The sequence below is a fragment of the Stegostoma tigrinum genome, chromosome 9 (assembly GCF_030684315.1).
Source record: "Stegostoma tigrinum isolate sSteTig4 chromosome 9, sSteTig4.hap1, whole genome shotgun sequence".
Classification (NCBI taxonomy): domain Eukaryota; kingdom Metazoa; phylum Chordata; class Chondrichthyes; order Orectolobiformes; family Stegostomatidae; genus Stegostoma; species Stegostoma tigrinum.
The window spans coordinates 27286552-27309258 of record NC_081362.1 but is presented as its reverse complement, the minus strand read 5'-3'; the positions used below and the strand labels follow the sequence as shown (position 1 = coordinate 27309258).

At 41.3% G+C, this 22707-nt stretch overlaps 1 protein-coding gene across 3 annotated transcripts in view; it reads left to right on the top strand.

Annotated features, from left to right (window-relative positions):
- cep43 (centrosomal protein 43) overlaps nucleotides 1–22707 on the top strand; it is a 79659-nt gene that overhangs the window by 11406 nt on the left and 45546 nt on the right. Inside the window, exons 3-10 of one of the 3 annotated variants that reach the window (XM_048536215.2) lie at nucleotides 740–794; nucleotides 9725–9813; nucleotides 11521–11658; nucleotides 16626–16652; nucleotides 18088–18144; nucleotides 18713–18783; nucleotides 18885–18934; nucleotides 22100–22161. In XM_048536215.2, the coding sequence (XP_048392172.1) occupies nucleotides 740–794; nucleotides 9725–9813; nucleotides 11521–11658; nucleotides 16626–16652; nucleotides 18088–18144; nucleotides 18713–18783; nucleotides 18885–18934; nucleotides 22100–22161 (549 nt within the window). The remainder of the gene's footprint in view (nucleotides 1–739; nucleotides 795–9724; nucleotides 9814–11520; nucleotides 11659–16625; nucleotides 16653–18087; nucleotides 18145–18712; nucleotides 18784–18884; nucleotides 18935–22099; nucleotides 22162–22707) is intronic. The other 2 variants (XM_048536216.2, XM_048536217.2) reach the window with 2 other exon arrangements.

Sequence of the window (22707 nt, the reverse complement as noted above, 5' to 3'; positions counted from 1 at the left end):
AAGTGTTTTTGCAAAGCAAAGAATTATTTTCAACAGCTGATAAGTAGTAACCCTGTACATTTTGTTTTAATTGTCAAAAATCAATATTGTATTTATATAGCACATGCTAAATTCATGAGGATGTCTCAACTTGCTCCACATGTAGTGCAGTGACTGTTGTTATAGAAGGCACTGCTACAGCCGTTTCATGATTGGTTGAAAGCTGTCGTTAAAAATAGAATTAGTTTGTATATCTGCAATATTTTTTAGTGTAATTAGTTATTTTTGGGAAACATTGAGTAATTAAAAAAATTACCTAAATGTATATAGAAATTAGCTTTTGAGATGGATAAGAAACTGTTAGATTCCACTGTCAAGTGTAGTGATTTCCATGCCTTTCTTTTTGTTATCCAACTTCTTTGTACAACTAGCACGTAAAAATTGCTCAGGAAAATCTTCCTATTTAGTCCAACATAGCAGCTTTTTGTATCTAGTTTACAGTGTACCAATGTTTATATAACAACACAATTACAAGCATCAGAAATAGATGTTGAGAAAAAAAGATAAAGTTATCCAGAGACATTGGAAAGGAGTTAATATTTAACAGAATAGGGGACAAAGTCAACAGTAAAAGATAAGTAGATAATAAATCACAAATGTGGCAAAAAGTAAATATAGAAAAAAAAGCATTGCAAAGAAAGACAAATTTTAATGGTATAGAAGGTGGATTTCAAGTAGCTAATTCTAATTCATTTAATAGAACAAAACACCATTGGTTAATGAGAGCTTGAAGAAATTTCTGAACACTGAGGATGGTAAGTACTGTTTTAATTGGATTTGTAAGGTAAATAAATGAAAACAGCACAATCCTGCTATGTACACTGGAATATTGTAATGTAAAGGTGGGGTATAGTTTTTGAAATGTATTGGGAAGAATTTCCTAGATCATTTTGTTTCCAAATCAACAAGAGAAGTCATTTTTTGCATTTCATTCTGAGGAATGAGTTAGATCGACTAAGAGATAGTGATCGCAGTATCATAAAGTTTGGCTTAGCTGCGGAACAGGATAATACGAAAGTCAGTGAAAAAATAATTGAAGATGGAGAGGGCAGGGCTGGTATGGTACAATTTTAGTTTTGTGAGAACAGACCTCATCATGGTAAATTGGAATCAAAGATTGACAGGCAAAACTGTAAGGGAGCAATGGGTTGTTTTGAAAGTGAAATATCCCTCTATGGCTCTGTTTGATTATAAGTAATATTTTTCCATGAAATGAAAGACAAGTCAAATTTAGCCAAAGCTCTTTGGATGACGAATGTTACAGCAAAAAGGAAAGATGAGAAATAGCAGTTATCAGGTTGTTTATATTTGTAAGAACAAGACTGAATATAGAATGACCAAAGGAAAAGGAGAACCGGGAAGAGACTGGAAGCTAAGATAAAAGAGAATCTAAAAATTGCAGAAAGGCACCTGCATCATAAAAGACTGGGTGGGCCAATTAGGAATCGAAAAGGCAATACATGCAACGAGACAGAGAGCATGGATGAGATGACAAATGAGTTCCTTGAGTATATTTTTGTTGAAGAAGCAAATGCCATCAGTCATATTGATAAGGCAGTAGCTGGAACACAAAATCAGCTGATAGTTGATAAAATTGAGGAATTAGAAAGTCTAGGTGCACTGAAAGTTAATATAATTCTCCAGGACTAAATGAGATGCATCTGTGGATTCTGAGGAATTTAGGAATAGATGTAGAAGAGGCATTGGAAATAATATTCAAATCCACCTTAGATACATAGTTGGTACTAGAGGATTTGGAATTGCAAATAATGTACCTTTGGTTCAGAAAAGGAAGTTTGGATAATCCTAGCAATTAGAGACAAGTCATTGTCAGTCATAGAAAACAGAGCTAAGGAACAATAAACAGAGTCAAAATTTAACCACTATAAATATGGACCAATTAAGGAAAGCCAACACTGATTTGCTGAAGGCAAATTATGATAGTTTAACTTATTTGGTAAACTAGCAAAGAAGGTTGATGAGTAATAATTGTTGTGCTGAACAAGGACCTCCACACCGCATTTGTTGAAACAGCACATAATGAGTTTATCAGCAAAGTTAAAGGCCATGGAACTGTTGTTAGTTATCCCTCAGTTGGAGCATAATATCTTCTTAGTATTTTTCCCATGGGTGTGAATTGTGACTGAATAGATTGATCTATGGATCTCTGGGTATGTGGGCCAGGATGTCCCATAGATTGTGAGTTCCAGAGTCTAGGATTTGTATTTTTTTTCCTTTCTACTGTTCCGTCTCTTCAATATGATATGTGCATCAAAGCATGATTCAACTTGATGAACAAAGTTGTAGCCCTTTTGATAGGCTCCTCCCAGTCATTGATGCCGTGATCCATGGAGAGCCTCAAACTGCATTTGAAACACTTCTTTTTCCTCCCTGTAGTGTTGATCACTTCTTTTCCCTCCCTGTCGTGTTGATTATTTGAGTTGAGAAAACCACCTGACAGGAGAGATTCTTTTATGACCATTTGAACCTAGTTCCAGTTCATCAAAGATAATAAAGTGTGAAGCTGGATGAACACAGCAGGCCAAGCAGCATCTCGGGAGCACAAAAGCTGACGTTTCGGGCCTAGACCCTTCAGAGAGGGGGATGGGGAGAGGGTTCTGAAATAAATAGGGAGAGAGGGGGAGGTGGATCAAAGATGGATAGAGAAGAAGATAGGTGGAGAGGAGACAGACAAGCCAAAGAGGTGGGGATGGAGCCAGCAGAGGCGAATGCAGGAGGGGAGGCCGGGAGGGGACAGGTCAAGGGGGTGGGATGAGGCTAGCAGGAAGGAAACGGGAGCGCGGCTCGAGGTGGGAGGAGGGGCAAGTGAGACGAAGAACAGGCTAGGGAGACGGGGACGAGTTGGGCTGGCATGTGGGGTGAGGGGCGACCCCGAAGCTAGTGAAATCCACACTGATGCCACCGGGCTGCAGGGCCCCCAAGCAGAACACGATTCGCCGTCCCCACAACCCCTGGGCAGCACCGCTGTGGCACTGCAGAATGGACATGCCGTCTAAGGAATGTGAGGGGGAGCCGAAATGACAACTATTTCAACTCCCCCTCCCATTCCCCAGACAACCATTTCAACTCCCCCTCCCACTCCTCAGACGACCATTTCAACTCCCCCTCCCACTCCTCAGACGACATGCCCATCATGGGCCTCCTGCAGTGCCACAACGACGCCACCCGCAGGTCGCAGGAACAGCAACCCACACTTCCCCTGGGAACCCCGCAGCCCAACGGCACCAACGCGGACCTCACCAGCCCCAAAATCTCCCCCCCCCCCCAACTGCATCCCAAAACCAGCCCAGCTCATCCCCGTCCCCCAAACTGCCCCTCCTCCCACACATCCCCTCCCCCCAGCCCAAGCCACACCTCCATTCCCCACCCACCAACCCCATCCCACCCCCCAACCTATCCGTCCTCCCCAGGCCGACCCATCCCCTCCCCGCCCACACCCACCTCCACTGGCTCCATCCCTGCCCCCCCCCGCAACCTGTCCGTCTCCTCTCCACCCATCCCCTCCCCAATACATGCTCAATTGGCCTACCACCCCCCCCCCCCCCCCATCCATGTCAGAATCCCCCTCCCCTCCCCCTTTTCTGATGAAGGGTCCAGGCCCGAAACGCCAGCCCCCGCGCTCCTAAGATGCCGCCCGGCCCGCCGTGCTCATCCAGCTCCACACGCCGCCATCTCGGATTCTCCAACATCTGCAGTTCCCACCATCTCTGATACTAGATTTGGAGGGAAATGGGCCAGGAGCATGCACGTGGGGCTATTTTAGTTTGGGGATTTGGGATTTAGTTTGGGGTTGTGCTCCTGAGGAGCTGCTTGGCCTGCTGTGTTCATCCAGCTTCACACTTTATTATCTTGGATTCTCCAGCATCTGCAGTTCCCATTATCTCTCTCCAGTTCATCAAAGTTGATTTTCAGGTATTTTGTCTGAATTTTAGTGGAGCTGTCTTGAAGAAGGATATTTCTAGATGTTTGGATTACAGCAGTGTGAGATGACAAGCTGCCTATACACTATACTTCTCTGATTTACAAAGATCTTTATTGTTAAATATAAGCTGCTGTAGTTTGCAGAAGGCTGAACTGGTGTAGTTGAGTGTCAGATCTCCTTGTCGATGATGATCCTTTGGCTGCCAAAATATAGGAAATGCTGAAAATTCATGACAGTTTCCTTCAACATATGTGGGTTGATTTCTGATGTTTATTTTGGCAAGAATAAGTCACAAATCTTGAATGTAGAATTGAAGAGATTGAGCAGGGCTATGCAGTCATCTGTAAACTGTAGGTCACTTATTCATATGATGACCAACTTGATTTTGGCACTAAGATGACTGAGGTTGGAGATTTCCGTTGCTGTTCTTACTTAATGCTGACACCGGAGGGCAGTAATCTTTTAAGGTGAACCTCAGAGGCTATCACACAGTTTTGCTTAATCCCGGTTTGGATTTTGTAAGAGCATTTAGGACTTCCCATTTGAATGTAATGTTTGCAGAATTATGAAGTAGTTTTTTATTGGAGATCCAGAGCTTTTTGAACTATAGAGTGAAATGCATTGGTCAGAACAATTAATGCACTGAGGGATTCCTTGTGTTGATTTCAGCATTTTGCTTGGATTTGTCTGGCAACAGAGCAAACAGAAAGTTCTTCAGAAAAGCCTAAAGCTACACTTAATGTCCCCGTGTGAATTACTCAGCCCCCAGATGTAAGCAGTTCAGGAGCACGTGAATCAAGATTTTCCATTCTATGGACAAAAAGAAATCTTATTTGTTCCACACATAAATTACCTGCCTTCTTGAAGATAGTTAACATTTCTGAAGTCTGGATGTCTTTTATTCCTGAATCATTAAGATGGGTGCATGGAGTTTTGATATTGGCTAAAACTGACCACCTTTGAAGACCACAGTTTGTCTGTGTGATTGCATTTTTCAGCTCTACCATTAATGGCATTTCACCATGGATTCTATAGGAGAATAGTGGGAGAGTAATTTTATTGTGGATTCACCTTTAAAGAGTTGTTGAAAATAATTCCTCCAGATATTATTAATTATTACTATTATTATTATAAAGAGAGACATGCAAAGTGAGTTTTGGCCATTTGACTTTGGTAAATTCAAAGCTTCACTGTTATTGCTCAGTACATTGTTGCATCCCTCTGGCTTTCTCTTCCCACCACATCCACTTCGCTAACACCTTCCACCCCAATCTGAAGTTCACTTGGCCCATCTCTGATACCTCTTTCTTCTTCCTGGACCTCTGTCTCCATCTCTGGCATCCACCTGGAAACCAATATCCATTTCAAACCTACTGAATCCCACAACTACCTAGAGTACATCTCCTCTCGCCCACCTTCCTGCAAAAAGGCCACCCCCATTCCCAATTCCTTTTGCCTCCGCCGCATCCGCTCCTGAGATGAGGCATTCCGCTCCTGGACATCCCAGATGCTCTCTTTGTTTCAAGAACCACAACTTCCCCTCCACAGTGATCGAAAATGCCCTCAACTGTGTCACCCGCATTTCCCACAACTCATCCCTCACACCCCCTACCCGCACTAACAACCATAACAGAATCCCCCTCGACCTCATGTACCACCCCACCAACCTCTGAATCCAATGCATCATCCTCCAACATTTCCACCATCTGCAATCCAACCCCACTACCAAGGACATTTTTCCCTCCCCACCCTTATCTACTTTCCGGAGGGACCACTCTCTCCGTGACTCCCTTGCCCACTCCACACTCCCCTCCAGCCCCTCTACCCCTGGCACTTTTCCCTGCAACCGTAGAAAGTGCCAAACCTGTCCCTACACCTTCTCCCCCCCCCCCCCCCCCATTCCAGGCCCTAAGAAGACCTGCTGCATCAATCAGATGTTTACCTGCACATGTGCTGACGTGGTATACTGTATCTGCTGTTCCCATTGTGGCCTCTTGTACATTGGGGAAACCAAGCGGAGGCTTGGGGACCGCCTTGCAGAACACCTACGCTCAGTTCGCAACAAACAACTGCACCTCCCATTCGTGAACCATTTCAACTGCCCCTCCCACTCCTTGGATGACGTGTCCATCCTTGGTCTCCTGCATTGCTACAGTGACGCCACCTAAAAGCTGCAGGAACAGCATCTCATATTTCGCTTGGGACCCCTGCAGCTCAAGGATATCCACGTGGACTTCACAAGCTTCAAAATTTCTCCTCCTCTGACTGCATCCCAAAAGCAGCCCAGCTAGTCCCCGCCTCCCTAACCATTCCTCCCACCTCAAGCCCTGCCCCCATCTACCTACCAAACTCACCCCTCCTCCTTGACCTGTCCATCCTCCCTGGACTGACCTATTCCCTCCCTAACTCCCCACCTACATTCACCTTCATTGGCTCCAACCCCACCTCTTTGACCTGTCCACATATCTTCTCCTTTATCCATCTTCTATCCGCCTCCCCCTCCCTCCCTATTTATTTCAGAACTCCCTTCCCCTCCCCCATTTCTGAAGAAGGGTCTCAACCCGAAACATCAGCTTTCCTGCTCCTCCGATACTGCTTGGTCTGCTGTGTTCATCCAGCTCTATACCTAGTTATCTCTTTCCACCACATGACCTTTTTTTCTTCCGGATTTGTCTTAGGATGTCGACCTTGAGTTTTAGAAATCTGCTAATTTTAACGTGCAATCCTGGATTATTCTGCAAGGCAGTGAAGATTGTCGTTTTTCTTTTCAAAGATTCTTCCAATTTCAAAGCATTTTCATCACACTAGCCTGATAATAGCAATGGAATGAAGAGGCTGCACAGCATGTCTCTGAAGTTAGCTGGGTGTCAGGAAACAGATAAGTGGTAAATTAAAATACTGGAGAGCAAGAACTGTCAGAGTCAATATAGGGTGGAACTGGAGTTACACAGCAGGTCAGGCAACATCCCAGGTGCAGGAAAATCAACATTTCAGGTCAGGACCCTTCATGAGGACTGGGGCAGAGGAATAGAGCTTGGAAATAAATAGGAAGAGTGGGGTGGGGCTGGCCTGGGGGCAGGTAGGTCGGATGGTGATAGGTCAGTGGGAGGGATGAGATGGATAGGTCGAAAAGAAGCTGGACAGATAGTCTCAAGTCAAAGAGGCAGGGATGAGAGGAAGAGTTCAAAATGGAATGTGGCCGGGGTTGGGGAGACTTTGAAACTGGTGAATTCTAATTTGAAGCCATCGGGCTGTAGGCTCCTGAGGTAGAATGTGAGGTGTTGTTCCTCCAGTTTGCATGTAGCATCGTTGTGACACTGGAGGATGTCCAGGATGGACATGTCACCAAGGGAATGGTTGGCAACTGGGAGGTGGTGTTGATTACACCGTACAGAGCACAGATGATCCGCAAATCATTCACAGAGTCTGCTCTTGGTCTCACCAATGTAGAGGAGGCCATATTGGGAGCAACAGATGCAGTAGACTAGGTTGGAGGATGAACCTCTATAGGATGCGGAAAGTTTGTCTTGGACCTTGGATGGACGTGAGAGGGGAGGTTGTAGGGGCATATGTAGTACCTCCTGCAGTTGCAGGGAAAGGTGCTGGGTGTATTGTGGAGTGGACGAGGACGAGGGAGTCAAGGAGTGGGCTGTCCCTAGGAAAGGCAGGGGTGGGGACAGAAATACCCCTTTGCTGGTGGAGTCAGATGCATATGGTGGAAGTGGGTGAAGAGGATGCACTGGATGCAGAGATTGGTTGGGTGGTATGAGAGGACCAGTGGGACTCTGTCCTTTACGTTGATCATTGTATCGGTGCTGCCTTGTGCTCCCATGAGGAGCTTGACTAGTTCATCAACTTTACAAACACCTTTCACCCCAACCTCAAATTCACCTGGCCCATCGCCGATACCTCCCTCCTCTTCCTGGATCTCTCTGTCTTTGTCTCTGGTAACTGTCTCAGCACCGACATCTAGTTCAAACCCACCGGCTCCTGTAGCCACCTGGATATACCTCCTCTCACCCACCCTCCTGCAAGAATGCAATCCCTTACTCCTAATTCCTCTGCCTCTGCTCCCAATTTGGAACATTCCGCTCCTGGACATCCCAGATGCCCTCCTACTTCGAGGACCACAAGTTGCCCCCTCCACTCAGCAAAAATGCCCTCCACCACATCTCTTGCATTTCCTACACTTCTGCCCTCAAACTCGCTCCACCCAACAAAAATGAGGACAAAGTCTTCACATACCATCCTACCAATTGCTGCATCCAGCACATCATCCTCTGCCAATTCTGCTACCTGCAATCTGACCCCACCACCAAAGAGATAGTTCCCACCCCACCCCATCTACCTTTCATAGGAACCGCTCACCCTGCGACTCCCTTGTCTGCTCCACACTCCCCACGAACCCCATCACACTCAGCAAACACCTGCCCCTTCAGAGGCATGCAATAATATCTCTGAAGAGGTTGGATTTATAAAAATCATTAAAATATTTGGAAGGCCTCTTTTGAAGCAGTAATAGTATCCCTATCTCTGAGTCAGGAGGCTTAGTTATAAGGGTAAGTTGAGACTTTTTACTGGAGAGTGGGAGTTTGATGGGTGATCTTATAGAGGCTTATAAAATCATGAGGGGCATAGATAAGGTGAATAGCAAAGATCTTTTTCCTCGGGTGGGGGAGAGTTCGAAACTAGAGGGCTGTTGGTGATACTGAGTCCAGAAGCCTGTAGAGCTCTCAAGTGGAAAATGAGGTGCTGTTCTATGCTGTCTGTGCTGACCTAGTTTCCCAAACTAAACTAGCTTACTTGTCTGCATTTGGCCCATATCCCTCTAAACCTTTCCAATTAATGTATCTATCCAAATGTCTTTTAAATACTGGAACTGAATCTGCATCTACCACTTTCTCTGGCAGTTCAAAAGGCCCAAATTCAAGTCCTTTCCATAAGTATACAAAATAACAAATCTGAGCAGGTTGACTAGAAACTGTATAGTTTCTAAGCATTCTTGTCGTGCAGTAGTAGTTGTAGAGATGTACAGCATTGGAATGCACCTGTCTCTGAGCCAAGAAATTTCAATTCCTATCTAGTCCAGAGTTGTATCATAATAATTCTAAACAGGTTGATTGCAAAATATGTCCAAAATGGATAGCAAGTGCTGTATGGCACAAAGGTAGAGACTCTATTGCAGCCTGGAGGCCCAGATTAAAGACTCATTTAATGCAGTCTTAACAATTCTGAACAAATTAATTCGAAAATATCTAGACATGCTGAGATCTGCGAAACAATATTTTAGTGACACTTGTTGAGCAGTGATAGCTTATCTGTCTCTGGGCCAGAGTGCCTTCATTCGACTCCCATACATAATCTGAACAGAGAGATTTTAACCTATTTCTAGAAATTATCCATTGAGGAACGGTGAAGAAGTAGAAAGCACTGATTAAAGGTGAATGGAAAAAGAACAAAATCTATTTAGTGCAATGAATGATTACAATGTGGAATAATATAGAATTTGGTAAAGGCAGATGTAACCCATATTTTCAAAGGGGAACTGGAAACTTATTTGAAGAGAAAGCAATTTAAGACTATGGGGAAAAGCCAGCGGTATATAACTAGCTGAGTTCATCTGCATCGAACCAGAATTGACACACTTGGTCAAGTGGTATCCTTTTTGGCTATAACTGTTCCACGTATGACAACATACTGGTAAATTTTTTTCAGAATTTGACAGACAATTTTCCTTCATAGGGCGTTTGGTGGCTGGTCTTGTTGTTGAATTTCTCCAATTTTTCAATCTGGACTTCACTTTGGCAGTATTCCGACCAGAAACAAACACTGTAAGTTAATTTCTCTTTTTAAAAATTTAAATAGATAAAGTCTTTCCCTGCAACTGCAGGAGGTGCTACACCTGCCCCCTCATAAGACTTCAGGCTGGTCAGGCCTTGTCCAAAATATCTTGAGGTTCGTACTATTTAAGCTATATTTTTGTTTCTGACAAAATTTAATGAATGGTGAAAGTGATGACCATTTCTTTTTTAAAAAAAAATGCCTTCTACACCCGCACTTCCCAATCCGGAAAGTGAGGATGGAAAGAACTTGCATGTCTGTGACCCCTTTCATAATCTCAAGATGCTATATTGTGCTTTACAGCTGATTTTAAATACTTTTGAAATGTGGTCACAAATGTAATATCTGTAAGTTTGTTCCAAATTTCTCACTGTCACATTTTTTAAATTTCCAAATACCTCACCTTTGGTTCCCAATCCTTTATTATACCTCTGCAGTAGTGTTTCTGTGGGGCCTTGCTAAGTACAACCATGTCAAGCTTGACTAAACAGTAAGAAAGCTGTTGTAATTTTGGAATGAGACCCCAGTTATTAGTAAGGAGACTTCACAATGCTAACTGGGCCAACCTTGCCCAGGGCTGCATCTGGTGTCTACGTCTGTGCTGGGTGGTTTGTTTGGTTTTATTTTATTTTTAGTTTTAGTTAGTGGCTTGGTACAACTAAGCAGCTTGCTGGGCCAATTCAGAGGTACACTAACAGGCAATCACACTATTGTGGGCTTGGGAATCAAATAAGGGCCAAAATTTATAAAGGGTATTTGTGAAACGTGTTTAAATGAGAATCTGATGTTGCCAGTCATGATGAATGTGAAGCTGACATTTCATTCCAGTTTTATTAATTAACTAATGTCGTAGACCAGACCAAACACCCTCAAAATATTTTAAAAAGGTGGCCTAGATCCTAACTTTCTCTTATTTTAAAGGCAAATGTAAAGTACTGTGTTCCAGATGTAATGCAACTGGTCAAACTACTCAACATTAAACAAAATACAATTTATTTAAACACTACAGTCAAAATACAAAAAAAAGGAAGAACTCACATTAATGTAACTGTTTTGGAAAACTTAATAGAATAATAAATACAGTAACTATTACCAATTAACTGTTCCAATATAGTAACACCCCACAAATGCACCCTTTGGTAGAAAGGCAAATGAGAAAAATAAACTTGTCTCACAAATAACCCAGCAGCAGAGAGAAATCCCAGCTTCTAGCTGTAACTGAGAAACGGAAAGGATAGCTTCTACTTCTTCAAAACGGCAGTAGCTTCTGCCTTGCGGAGACTCCAATAGCAACTGCTTAAAGGTAAACCTAAAACCTAAAGAAAATGATATTCTGTTCTGTTAGAGCTGGCCACACTCAACCGGGCTGCTCCTATTGTCCCAACTTCTAAAAAACACCTCAAGACCTCCTAAGCTATTTATTCTCTTTGGGTCCTCACTAGGCAGCTTTGAGCCTCTGCCTTAAAATCTGCCTTCAAAAAAAAGGACAAATAAACTCTTACGGTCACAGCACTCTCACACTAAACTTAAATTCCAGAAGCTACCATGGTAAGATTTGACTTGTGTGTCCAGTGTATTACTCTGTGTCTCTGGATTATGCCACTATCTCCAAAAAGTGCATTTGCAATCCCTGCCAAAGTGATTTATTATTTACAAATGATCAAGTCTTCGGTTTCTATTGGTTGTTTTGTACTCAGTTCACTGGACTGGATGGACGAGATAATCTTGCAAGGGAGCTAGGCATTCATGAAAGAGAAGAATTGAAGGGAGTACCATTATTATTGGAGGTGATAAGAAACAGTCAACAAAAAGAAAAAGGCACTTGCCCCTCTGACGTAAGTAGTTTATATAATAGATGATAAATATTCAAATAATACGCTTGTTTCATTAGCAGTTGCTATTTGTGCTATTTTCATAAAATAATTTTGATTTGTAAAGAATTGTTTATGAATGAAGAGCTAGATTTTGCAGCTGTAAATTGTGTGGGCCACTGTTATGTGCACCCCAATCCCCAGTCTTCAGCATAGATAAAATATGGCATAATAATGTCCGGTTAGCCATCTGCTGTCACCACGTCAGGTCCAATACAGAGAACATGCAGGCATGAAAACCAGAAGGCTGCCCACCACCATTTTTAGAAAAAAAAACAAGCAAGCTTTTAAGCTTGTTATGGAGTCAGTTGTATGTAACTTATTTTGTTCCCCATTCCACTTTTGGGTGATGGGTTGAAAAATCTTTGGGAGTGTCAGATGCCAGGTATAGTGAGGTGACAAAACAGCGAAAGAAGCTTGCAACAGGACCATAATAACAAGGTGTAGAGCTGGATGAACACAGCAGGCCGAGCAGGAAAGCTGACGTTTCAGGCCTAGACCCTTCTTCAGAAAAAAAATTTCTGGATCTCGGCCCAAAACATCAGCTTTACTGCTCCTCTGATGCTGCTTGGCCTGCTGTGTTCATCCAGCTCTACACCTTGTTATCTCGGATTCTCCAGCAGTTCCTGTTATCTCTCTCCAACAGGACCATGTCTCCATGCAGCAGCGAAGTCTGATAGTGAATGAATCGGTATATGTATGTTTGTTGGCTTAATTTATTCATTGCTTGGAACCTATCATAAGCTATTCATTGCTAGGACACTGCCAAAGAAATAAAGAGAAATTAGAAACACAGGTGTCTTTAGATTGGTGGCTGTTACCAATTTCTAGTTCACAACTTACCCCACCTCCTATGTGACATGTAAACCTAGATGTGCAGTGCCCTGTTTTGCGCCACTAATTGACAGCCCAATGGGCAGCCATTAATTTTCATCTGAAGCTTAGTTCATCATGCTGAAGAGCATGAAATCCAGCTCCAGATCTTGTGGTACTTCAGTTTGATTCTGCAAAGTCTGCACTCTGTTTCATCCAGTTGCAAATAATCTTATGCACAAAAGAAAGCCTTGGTTATAGGGGAGAATTGTGTACATTCTACTGAGTTTAGTAGTTGGTAAGACATTTAATCAGGTAGGAGTATAGTGAATAGGAACCTGTTACCTACCTGTTTGCACTCCAATTAAGCCTGGGGCCTGTTGATAGCCCACCTGCCCCACTACCAGTTGATGCTCTTAAGTAAATAATCAATTGCCACTGGAGGTTTTTTTTATATAGAATCCCTACAGCGAGGAAAAGGCTATTTGGCCCAACTAGTCAGACCAAGTCTCTGAAGAACATCCCACACAGACCCACCCCCCTACCCTATCCCTGTAACCCTGCATTTCCCATGGCTAATCCACGTACCTTGCACATCCCAGATACCATGGGCAATTTAGCATTGCCAATGCACGTAAACTGCACATCTTTTGAAATAATAAATAAGGAAACCAGAGTACCCGGAGGAAACTCAAGTAGACACGGGGAGAGTGTGCAAACTCCACACAGACAGTCACCCAAGGGTAGAATTGAACATGGGTCCCTGGTGCGGTGAGGCAGTATAGCTAACCACTGACCCACTGTGCCACCCCATTCATTGTGGTGATCTGTGGTTTTAGTGGTAGCAACTGTGAATTCTTCCTCAACCACACTACACCAGACAGGCCCTGTACTTCCCTACACTGAAGAGGATTAGGGCAGCAACCTTTCTTACAACCAGCAGCTTGCACAGCATAGTGAATGGTACATCCATTCAGCAATACTGAGCTCAAAGAAACAGGGCTGTGATTATTGAAAGCCATTTGTTCCCAGTCCCTAGTCTTCTCTGCAGGGGTTCCTGGCCTAACCAACTTCAATGAATTTCCACCTATCATAAAGTCAGAAAGAGGAATGCTCAGTAATGACTGCAGTTTTCAACACCATTTATGACCCTTAAGTAGTTACAGTCCATATTAGCAAGACCTGAAAAACATTCAAGCTTGGGGTGACAAATGGCAAATAAGTTCGGCGCCACACTGTTTCAGGAAATCACCAATGAGAGAGAATTTAACCTATCTTCCCATTCATGTGCAACAGCACTTCCGTTGCTGAATCTTCCAATAACAGCATTCTGAGGGGTTATTATTGATGAGAAACTTAACTGGACCATTCATATGAATATTATAGCTGCAAAAGCTATTATGGAAAGAACATTCTTCGATGAGTAACTTCCCTCCTGATTCCCAAAAGACGACCTGCCATCGGTAAGGTACAAGTCAGTATTGCAGTGGAATAATTTCAGTTCGGTTGGTAGAATGCTTTACTGTAGATTGAATTGTATTGCAGCTTGCCTAACTGTCACCCAGTCCACCAATTTAAACATGTGACCTCTACATGGACCGAGGCCAAATGCCAACTCTCCGACACCACCTCCTACCACCCCCTTGATCATGACCCCACCCCCGAGCACCAAACTATCATCTCCAACACCACTGACCCACTGTGCCACCCCATTCATTGTGGTGATCAACTCAGGGGACCTCCCACCCACAGACTCCAACCTTATTATTCCCCAACCCCGCACGGCCCATTTCTATCTCCTTCCCAAAATCCACAAACCTGCCCATCCCTTCCTCCCACCTCAAGCCACACCTCCATTTCCTACCTACTAACCTCATCTCACCTCCTTCACCTGTCCGTCTTCCCTGGACTGACCTATCCCCTCGCAACCTCCCCACCTATCTTCTTTTCCCTCCATCTTCGGTCCGCCTCCCCCTCTCTCCCTATTTATTCCAGAACCCTCTCCCCATCCCCCTCTCTGATGAAGGGTCTAGGCCCGAAACGTCACCTTTTGTGCTCCTGAGATGCTGCTGGGCCTGCTGTGTTCATCCAGCTCCACACTTTATTATCTTTAATTTAAGCATGTTGTCGGGTGGGGACAGAAGGATGTTGCAAGTGTGGGAAGCACAACAAGCAAATCTGTGCAGTATTATTTGCAGGCTTTCTGATTTTAAAAGTTACTGGACTTAGTGTTACCTCTGCTTTCTTCCCACAAATGCTGCCAGAACAGCTGAGTTTCTCCCGCAATTTTATGACTTATTTCTTGATAACAATGGCCATGTTCCAATACTATAGTATCAGTCAATCAATCTCTTGATTTGATTTGATTTGCTCTAGGCAGTGGCATTTCCCTACACTGTTGTGACAGCAGTTGGATGATGTTGAATTCTTCATGCTGAACCACTGTCTCAGTGTAACTCCTGTATATTTGTTTTATATTAATTTTAAGAGTTGGTTTTTATTTGCAGCCCTGTGTTTTTTTTTATATTTCATAAAGTCCAATTCGAGGGATTTCAATCCTTCAGTACTAACCCAAAAGCAGATGCTATAAATCTGAAATAAGAGGCCATGTGAAATGTTGTTGATCTGAAATTTTTAATTCTGTTGCTTTCTCCACAGTTACACCTAGATTTGTTAAATATGTCCAAAACTTGATGTTTTTGTGACATTGGATGACTTTCCCATTCATCATGATGTCCACTCACGTGATCTAACCTTTAGTTGTACTCAATTACTTCATTAGTATAGGCATAGAATATAGGAGCAAGGAAATCTTGTTACAACTTCATAAATCATTGGTTAGGCCACAGATGGAATATGTGTGTAATTTTAATTACCACACTAACAGAAGGACATGATTGCTCTTGAGAGGGTGCAGAGAAAGTTCAATTGGATATTGTATGAGATGGAAAGCCTCCGTTATGACGGGAAACTGAACAGGCTGAGTTTGTTTCCTTTGGAGCAGTGGAGGCTGAGGGGGCGGGAATCTAATCAATGTGTGCCAGATTATGACAGGCACAGGATTGTTCATGAGAATTTTTTCCCATAGCAGATGTGTCTGAGACCAGAGGGCCTAAATTTAAGGTGAAGAGTAAATGTTTTAGAGAAGATCGGAGGAATTATTTTTTCACCAGAGGGTAGTAGGAAAATGGAACATGCTGTCTGAGCAGGTGGTGGAGGCAGGTATTCTTGCAAAATTCATGAATATTCTGGATGAACAATTAACCAGAGTATGGTAGACAGTGGACCCAGGGCAGACAAATGGAATTTGGTTGGCATAGACATGTTGGGCCAAAGAACCTGTATCTGTGCTGTCTGTTCATGTCAGACATGATTAAAGGCTTTCTGAAAGTCCAGAACAAAGTATATTGTGGGATTTTCATCATATAATTTCCATATCTTCCAAGGAAGTTTGTCGTTCTAATATAGCTGTTTTAACTCCTTTACCTTCTTATTTATTTCTGTATTAATTTACCTTTCTCATAATCTAATTTTTGCATTTCTGTCCGCAGCAGGCCATTTGACTGTGTTGGCATTGCAGTTACACCTAACCTGTCATGTGCATTTTTCAACAGGAGTTTGAAGTTGATAAGTACAGATTGGAAATGAGAATGCTGGCTGATTTTTCAACTCTTGTGCTCTTTCCGTGAATCTGCGGCAAATTTGAGCTCATAATTTATTCCTGAGTTTAAATCCGTTATCTTTTATTTTGGAAGAATCACTACTCTTTATTGGAGGTGTCTTTATTCTGAAGTCTACCAGGATAGCCCCTTGAGTAATGTTTAATTATGAAAACAAAGTTTTGTTTAGACGCCAGAAATGATCACTACTGTTGTTTCTGTCCGATGCGATAGGGAAAGTATATAATTATGTATAACTTTTGATTGCTTAAAACCTGACATTTTAAGACTCATTATTCAAAGCACAAATTGTTAAAACCTTTTTTAAATGCAATATTTTGGTTTAAAAGAAATTTCTAAAAGGAAACCATATGTCTTTGCTGAACATTAACATAAGAAAGTTGGTGGTGGGTGAATTCATGACAGTAACATAAAAACAGTGTGTTCTTTTTGTTGTAGGGTGACCTGCTTAATTGTATTCCTAAGGTACTAAATAATTAATGCCTCACTTTGTGCGACTGGTGATAAGTATTATTGTTTGTAAAGGTTACTGGGATTTACATACCGATATGGTCCTCTTTCTGCTCTCAACCTTCATAATTATTTTAAGTTCCAAATTCCGCAGCTTTTCAATATGTGAGGCTGTGGGAGATTATGTTGTTTTACTAGGCCATTGGTGCTAGAGGTGAAGGGATGTGAATGGGGAAAATTAGAAAATGAATGACAGGAATGCTAACGTTTTAATCCCTCCTGTAGTTTCTGGAGGTAGTTCAGTGCACCAGTGACAAACCACTCAGCAGCACTAGGAAGCTAATTCAGATATAAGTGAAGCAGTTAGCAGATATTTTCTGAGAGTCATGAAATTTTACTGACGGGAAGTAAGATTAGAATGCCATGAAAATAATGCATAGATCTTGAGGTCAGTAGCAAAGCAGAGGGATTCCTTGCCGACTGCATTTAAAATTACATTCTTAACAGTTTCATAGGCTACAGAGGGAACTTGTTCTCTTCGCTGTAGCGTAGATGTGTCAGCAAGGTGAGGAGAGAGATGCAGATATAGGTACAACTCCAATAAACCAACTTTTGTTGTTAAAAGATGAATACAGGCTCCTCAAGATATGCTTTTAGCTCAATGCTGAATATTTTTCGTAATTTCGTTATCCTACTTTTAATTCCTACTCCTGTTACCCATTGTCTCTGGGTATCGGTGCGATTAAGTAACCAAGGCGGAACTGATAGAAGCAGGATTGTAGTTGGTGACTGGAGTGGGAGTGCAGAATGGATGTGTGAGGAATGACCAGGTTGAGGGGGATGTGGGGAGTCTGAGTAGTGAGCAAAACCTGGGATGACTTGGAGCTACAAGTATAGTGTTGAAATTCGCAAATGACACAGAACTCAAGGGAAATGGTATTAGATTTCAAGGGGGGGAATAAATGGACTGTCAGCATGGATGGTCACATGACTGTTTCTGGTGACTAAAGTCAATGACCATTTGTGGAAATACTTGTATTAATAAGAACATTTTGGAATTGGAGCAATCTGTCTAGGAGGTGAATATAGATTCAATGATAACCTTCAAAGGGAAATTGGATAACTTCTTAATGGAGAAAACATTTTCAGGAATATGAGAATGATCTGGATAGTACATCTGGAGCTAGTGCAAGCTAGGTAGGCAGAATGGTTTCTTTTATGCCCTATTTGTGCTTATTCTGAGAACTACCATATTTGCGCGAACCAGTGTTAATGAAGTATTATAGTTTCTCAGAAGCATGGAATTGTTAAGGTCGTTTTAGTGTACAATAAAACATGACCAAGAGGGATGGTCAATGTATGGCCACCTAATTTAATAAATTTACAACTGTGTAACAATTCATATATTTTTCCCTATTTGGGTTAAAAGCTTGTTTTGACTTTTTTCCAGGAGTTGTCAGCAAAACATTTAACAGAAGCCCAGAGAAAGTTTGAATTTTATGATAGAGTGAGTTTTTAACATTCTGCCAGTATAGTTTGGATTGTAAATATGTGCTGAATTTTGTGTATGTTCTAATTTCTTATGTATTTTCATGCACTTTTGTTATCAGCTGATTTGTGAGGTTGATGTTTTATGGCTATTACCATAAATTTTTTTTAATGAATGGTGTAAAATTTACACATTTTAATGACACGTAAACAATCCAATATAAAAATATAGCACAGTATGAAAATAAAAGAATCCATATTTGGTTGCCTGCGGTTAGTGATTGTTTTCCAGGAGAGCCTGTCAGAAAATCTCAGGCCCATAACAAATGATTTTGTTATCTTGAAGTTTAATGGACAGACTCAATGCAAGAAATCATGAGATGTCATATTTTCTATGATTTGATTGGAATCCTTCGTGTTCTGTAATTTCAATATTTTAGTTCAATTAAATACCGGAGTTAACTCCTTCTGGTGTACACTCAAGGGATGGAAATCTTTTGGGAGTGTTGTGTTTATCAGAGTTAAAATTTAGAAATGTGCATATCATCTAAAGGTTTTAGAAAGTACATGGCCTATCTCAATTTTAGGACAAAAATGGCAGGATAAATAAAGAAGAATTGAAGGATCTATTCATAGACCTCTTTCCTCACTTTCACAAGTAAGTGATTTTTCGCTGTTTACTTTTGTATTGTTCTCTGGTTCAAACCTTGCTTTTTGTTGAATTTTAACCATCGAAACCATAATTTGTTTCACTGATAGGAATATGCTGGACAGATATGTAAATGATGAATTTAAAGCTTTTAATAATGGTAAGTATACTTGGCAATAAGTTTCTTAAATACATTTAAGGCTGCTGAAGTAATTGGAATTTTGTCGTCTGATCCCAGTTAAAATTTAATGTTTATCTTTCTAGCATGTTTATTTTGTTACTAAGATTGTTAGATTCCTCTGTGATGTAAATTCATTCTACTTTGAAATTAATAATGTGTTTCAACACAAAGGGAACTTTCCTGTCCGGATATTCCTCTGATGAACCCATTAAATGTGTAGTTTCCTAAGGAATAGAAAAATTAGGAATAGAATATTTGGGTCCTGTAAAGCGCTGGGCCATTCAGTACTACACCTAAGTATCTCCGTTAACTTTACTTTCTTCGCATATCCTTTGATTTTCATTAGCGCTCTCAAAAGATCTATTGATCACATGTTAAACATGCTCATTAGCTGAGTTTCCACAGCCTCATAAGGTAGAAAATTCCCGAAATGTGACCATACCCGTCCGTTCAACAGGATTCAGATTTTGAGCGTTTATTTTGTAAAACCTTGTATGAACTCTGTGTGTTTCACTGAAGTGACCCTGCAATTTCTTTATTCTCCAAAATACTGAGAAGTTCTACTTAACCTTCAACCATGGGACACCCCTCTTATTTAAGCAATAAATCTAGGAAACCATTGTTCTGTCTCTTCTAAGGGAAGCATACTACTTTCGATAAAAAATTTTGCACAATACAACTTGGTCTCTCCAGATCCCTGTATAATTGCTGGAAGATTTTTTTTTGTTCCTATGACAATAGCTTACGTAATGATGCTATATTTAAAAAAAAATAACTTCACTGACTTGATAAATGCTCAGACCCCTTGTGATGAAAGTTAATGTACTGTTTACCTTCCAGAGTTGATGCTACACAGGCATGCTAACTTTCTTGGATTTAGTATATAACACCAAAATCCCTCTCAACATATACATTCATTATGGTGTGTGGCACACCTACCTCTTAACCAAAAGCTGTGTGTTAGAGTCCTACCCCAGGACCTGTTGCCAAGGAAGATGCTTTGCTGTTAATTACTGACCTATTTTAGAAGTTAACAGTGGAAAAATTCTCAAACAAGTGTCACCCAGGAAGTCTACGCCTCTGACAGAGTCTAGTTTGGGAGCTTATTTGGAGATTACCAGGCAGTGCAAAACTGCCTCTCAGAAATTTAGATTTCTTAGATAATTATTGTACGTCTGTGAGGGTTGGGAACACTGGGATGCTGATGCACAACTGCATTTGTTTCAGTGTTCATCATTGTTGACATTGAATATCTGGCTGACTCTAAAAGGCTTTTAAGAATGAGGAAATGGTTGCCTGCTATAGGGAATGGGTTATGCAGCAATACCTAGGCATTAAACATATTTTGCTGTGACCAAGAAGGTGGAGGAACATTTGATCCAGTATTTTTAAAATGAAAAAGTTGAGTGTATGTTAAAGGAGTCGAAGCCCCGTGTTCAGTACACATCGATGTTAACTCAGAGCTCCTTTACTATGCATGTGGCTGAGGCTAGAGACTGCTCTGAATTTTGCCCCACATGCTTTCTGAATCACAGGTCATATTGGACGTCAGTGACACTCTACCTTTCCCAATAAAGTACAGGATATTTATACATACTACATTACAATGGTTACATTGCAACATTGACATCAGTGCTTTCTGTATCTCTTTGACCAATACACCAAATCCTGTAAATGCACGATCAATGATGCACAACTTCATTGACCACCTTAGGGTCTCTCATCATCTCATGATGTCTGCCAGACTCTTTATCAGCTGTCCTTTTGCTCCTACAATTATCAACCACATTCCAGTATAGATTTACATCCCTTACTAGACATGTGCTAGCCGCATCGTTTTCTTGTTTATTACTAATGACGACTTTTCAAATTTGCTCATGCAATTCAGATCCCTTGCAAGGGATGTTGATTCCTCCAATTGAGAGAATATTTGTAATATCAACTCTAATATAAAGTTATGTATAAAAGTATACATAGTTAAACATAATACTATGATTCTGTGACAAAGGTAACAATTTCGTTAACAGCTTCCCTCTTATCTGACTGGTAAAGTAGCAGTTGTTTATTCTCTTGAGGTCGTAGTGATCTGTTGCAAAATTGTTTCTATCGCCCCTGCCGTGTTGTTTGTCTTCAGGTCCTTCATAGAATCTGTACAGTGTTGAAGTAGGCCAATCTGCCCATCATATCCACAGTGACCCTCCGACGACCATCTCACCCAAACCCACCCCCACCATATCCCTGTAACCGTACATTTAGCACAGCTGCTCACCTTAAACTGCACATCCCCGGAAATTTATGGGGCAATTTAGCATGGCCAGTCCACCTAACCTGCGCATCTTTGAACTGTGGGAGGAAACCAGAGCACCTGGAGGAAACCCACACGGACATGAGGAGAATATGCAAACTGCACGCAGACAGTCACCCAAGAGTCAAATCAAACCTGGATAACTGGTGCTGTGAGGCAGCAGTGCAAACCACTGAGCCCCCATGTTCTAATCTTCTTGCTGACGGAGAAAAAAGTTTCTTCAAGGGCGTTTGTTGAAATTAATCTCTGCATCCAAAACTAGCTGTCTTCAAAATTTAATTCCCCAATATCTAGTAAATTTAAACTTCTATTCTTGTGTAAATGTGTCTACTCTTAATACGTAATAATAGTTATTTAAAAAGCTTCATCTCAGGAAAATCAAGTTTTCCCTTTCTACTTCGTATAAAAATCCGAAATCTCAAATCAGATGGTTTTCATCTGAGCTGTCTTATTAGTCTTACTGTTTGCATTCCAGTCTGATCTTACTAAGACTCAGGCATTTTGTTGTCTGTCTGTGAAGGCCATGATTTGAGCTATATGAAATGCTACATCAGCTAAAATTTCCTTCAATTGACTTGTCAACTTAAAAAAAACCCTAATAGCCATTTTGTCATACTCAGCCATGGGCAGCTACAACACTGCAAATGAGGAAATCAGCAGGATAATTAACCTCAGCAACCAAGAAATCGCAATGGAAAAAGTTGTTATTTTGCTTTGTTATTCATTTGATACAATATTAGATTTGTCAGCAGATCATATAATCAAAAATACTTTGAAGCTATTGTTTATCCAGTTAAGATTTTAAAGTGATTTGTTTTGTTTCTTCCTTGTTGAATTAGTGATTGATTTTGATGAGTTTCTGGGAATGTACAAAAGATTTTTCGTCCAATGTAGAAGTGTGGTAAGACAAGCTTTTGTAATTAAAAATTATAATGACATATTTGTTTAATAAAAAGCTCCCTTTTTCCAATAGGCATACCCAGATTTGAGGGGAAAAGTAGCAGCCAGGACCCTTCTAAATCCCTGATGCTGGAATTCTTTAACTGGCTGTTCTGATTTCTAAAACCAGTTCTATCCCCTTGAGAGACTTTCAAAAATGCATGCTTGGAACAAAAAAAATGCCAATGAACCTAAACAATCTTCCAAGCAATCATTTGCCTTAGAGATTCTGAAGTGAACAGTCACGTGCATTCATTTGAAGAGTACACTCAAAATTTTTCCCAAACTCTTATCATAATAAAGTAAAATCATAGAAAAAGCAGACAAAAGATTTTATTAACACTTTGGTCAATTTACAACATGGCATGACCTCAGCAGACAGAGTATGTGGTATCCAAAGAGAAGTACTGGTTAATCATCAAAAATATTCATTTGCCTGTGGAAATGCCAAAATAACCAATTTTATATTCCTTATCTATGTCTGGTGTTCAGCATCAAAATCTACCAA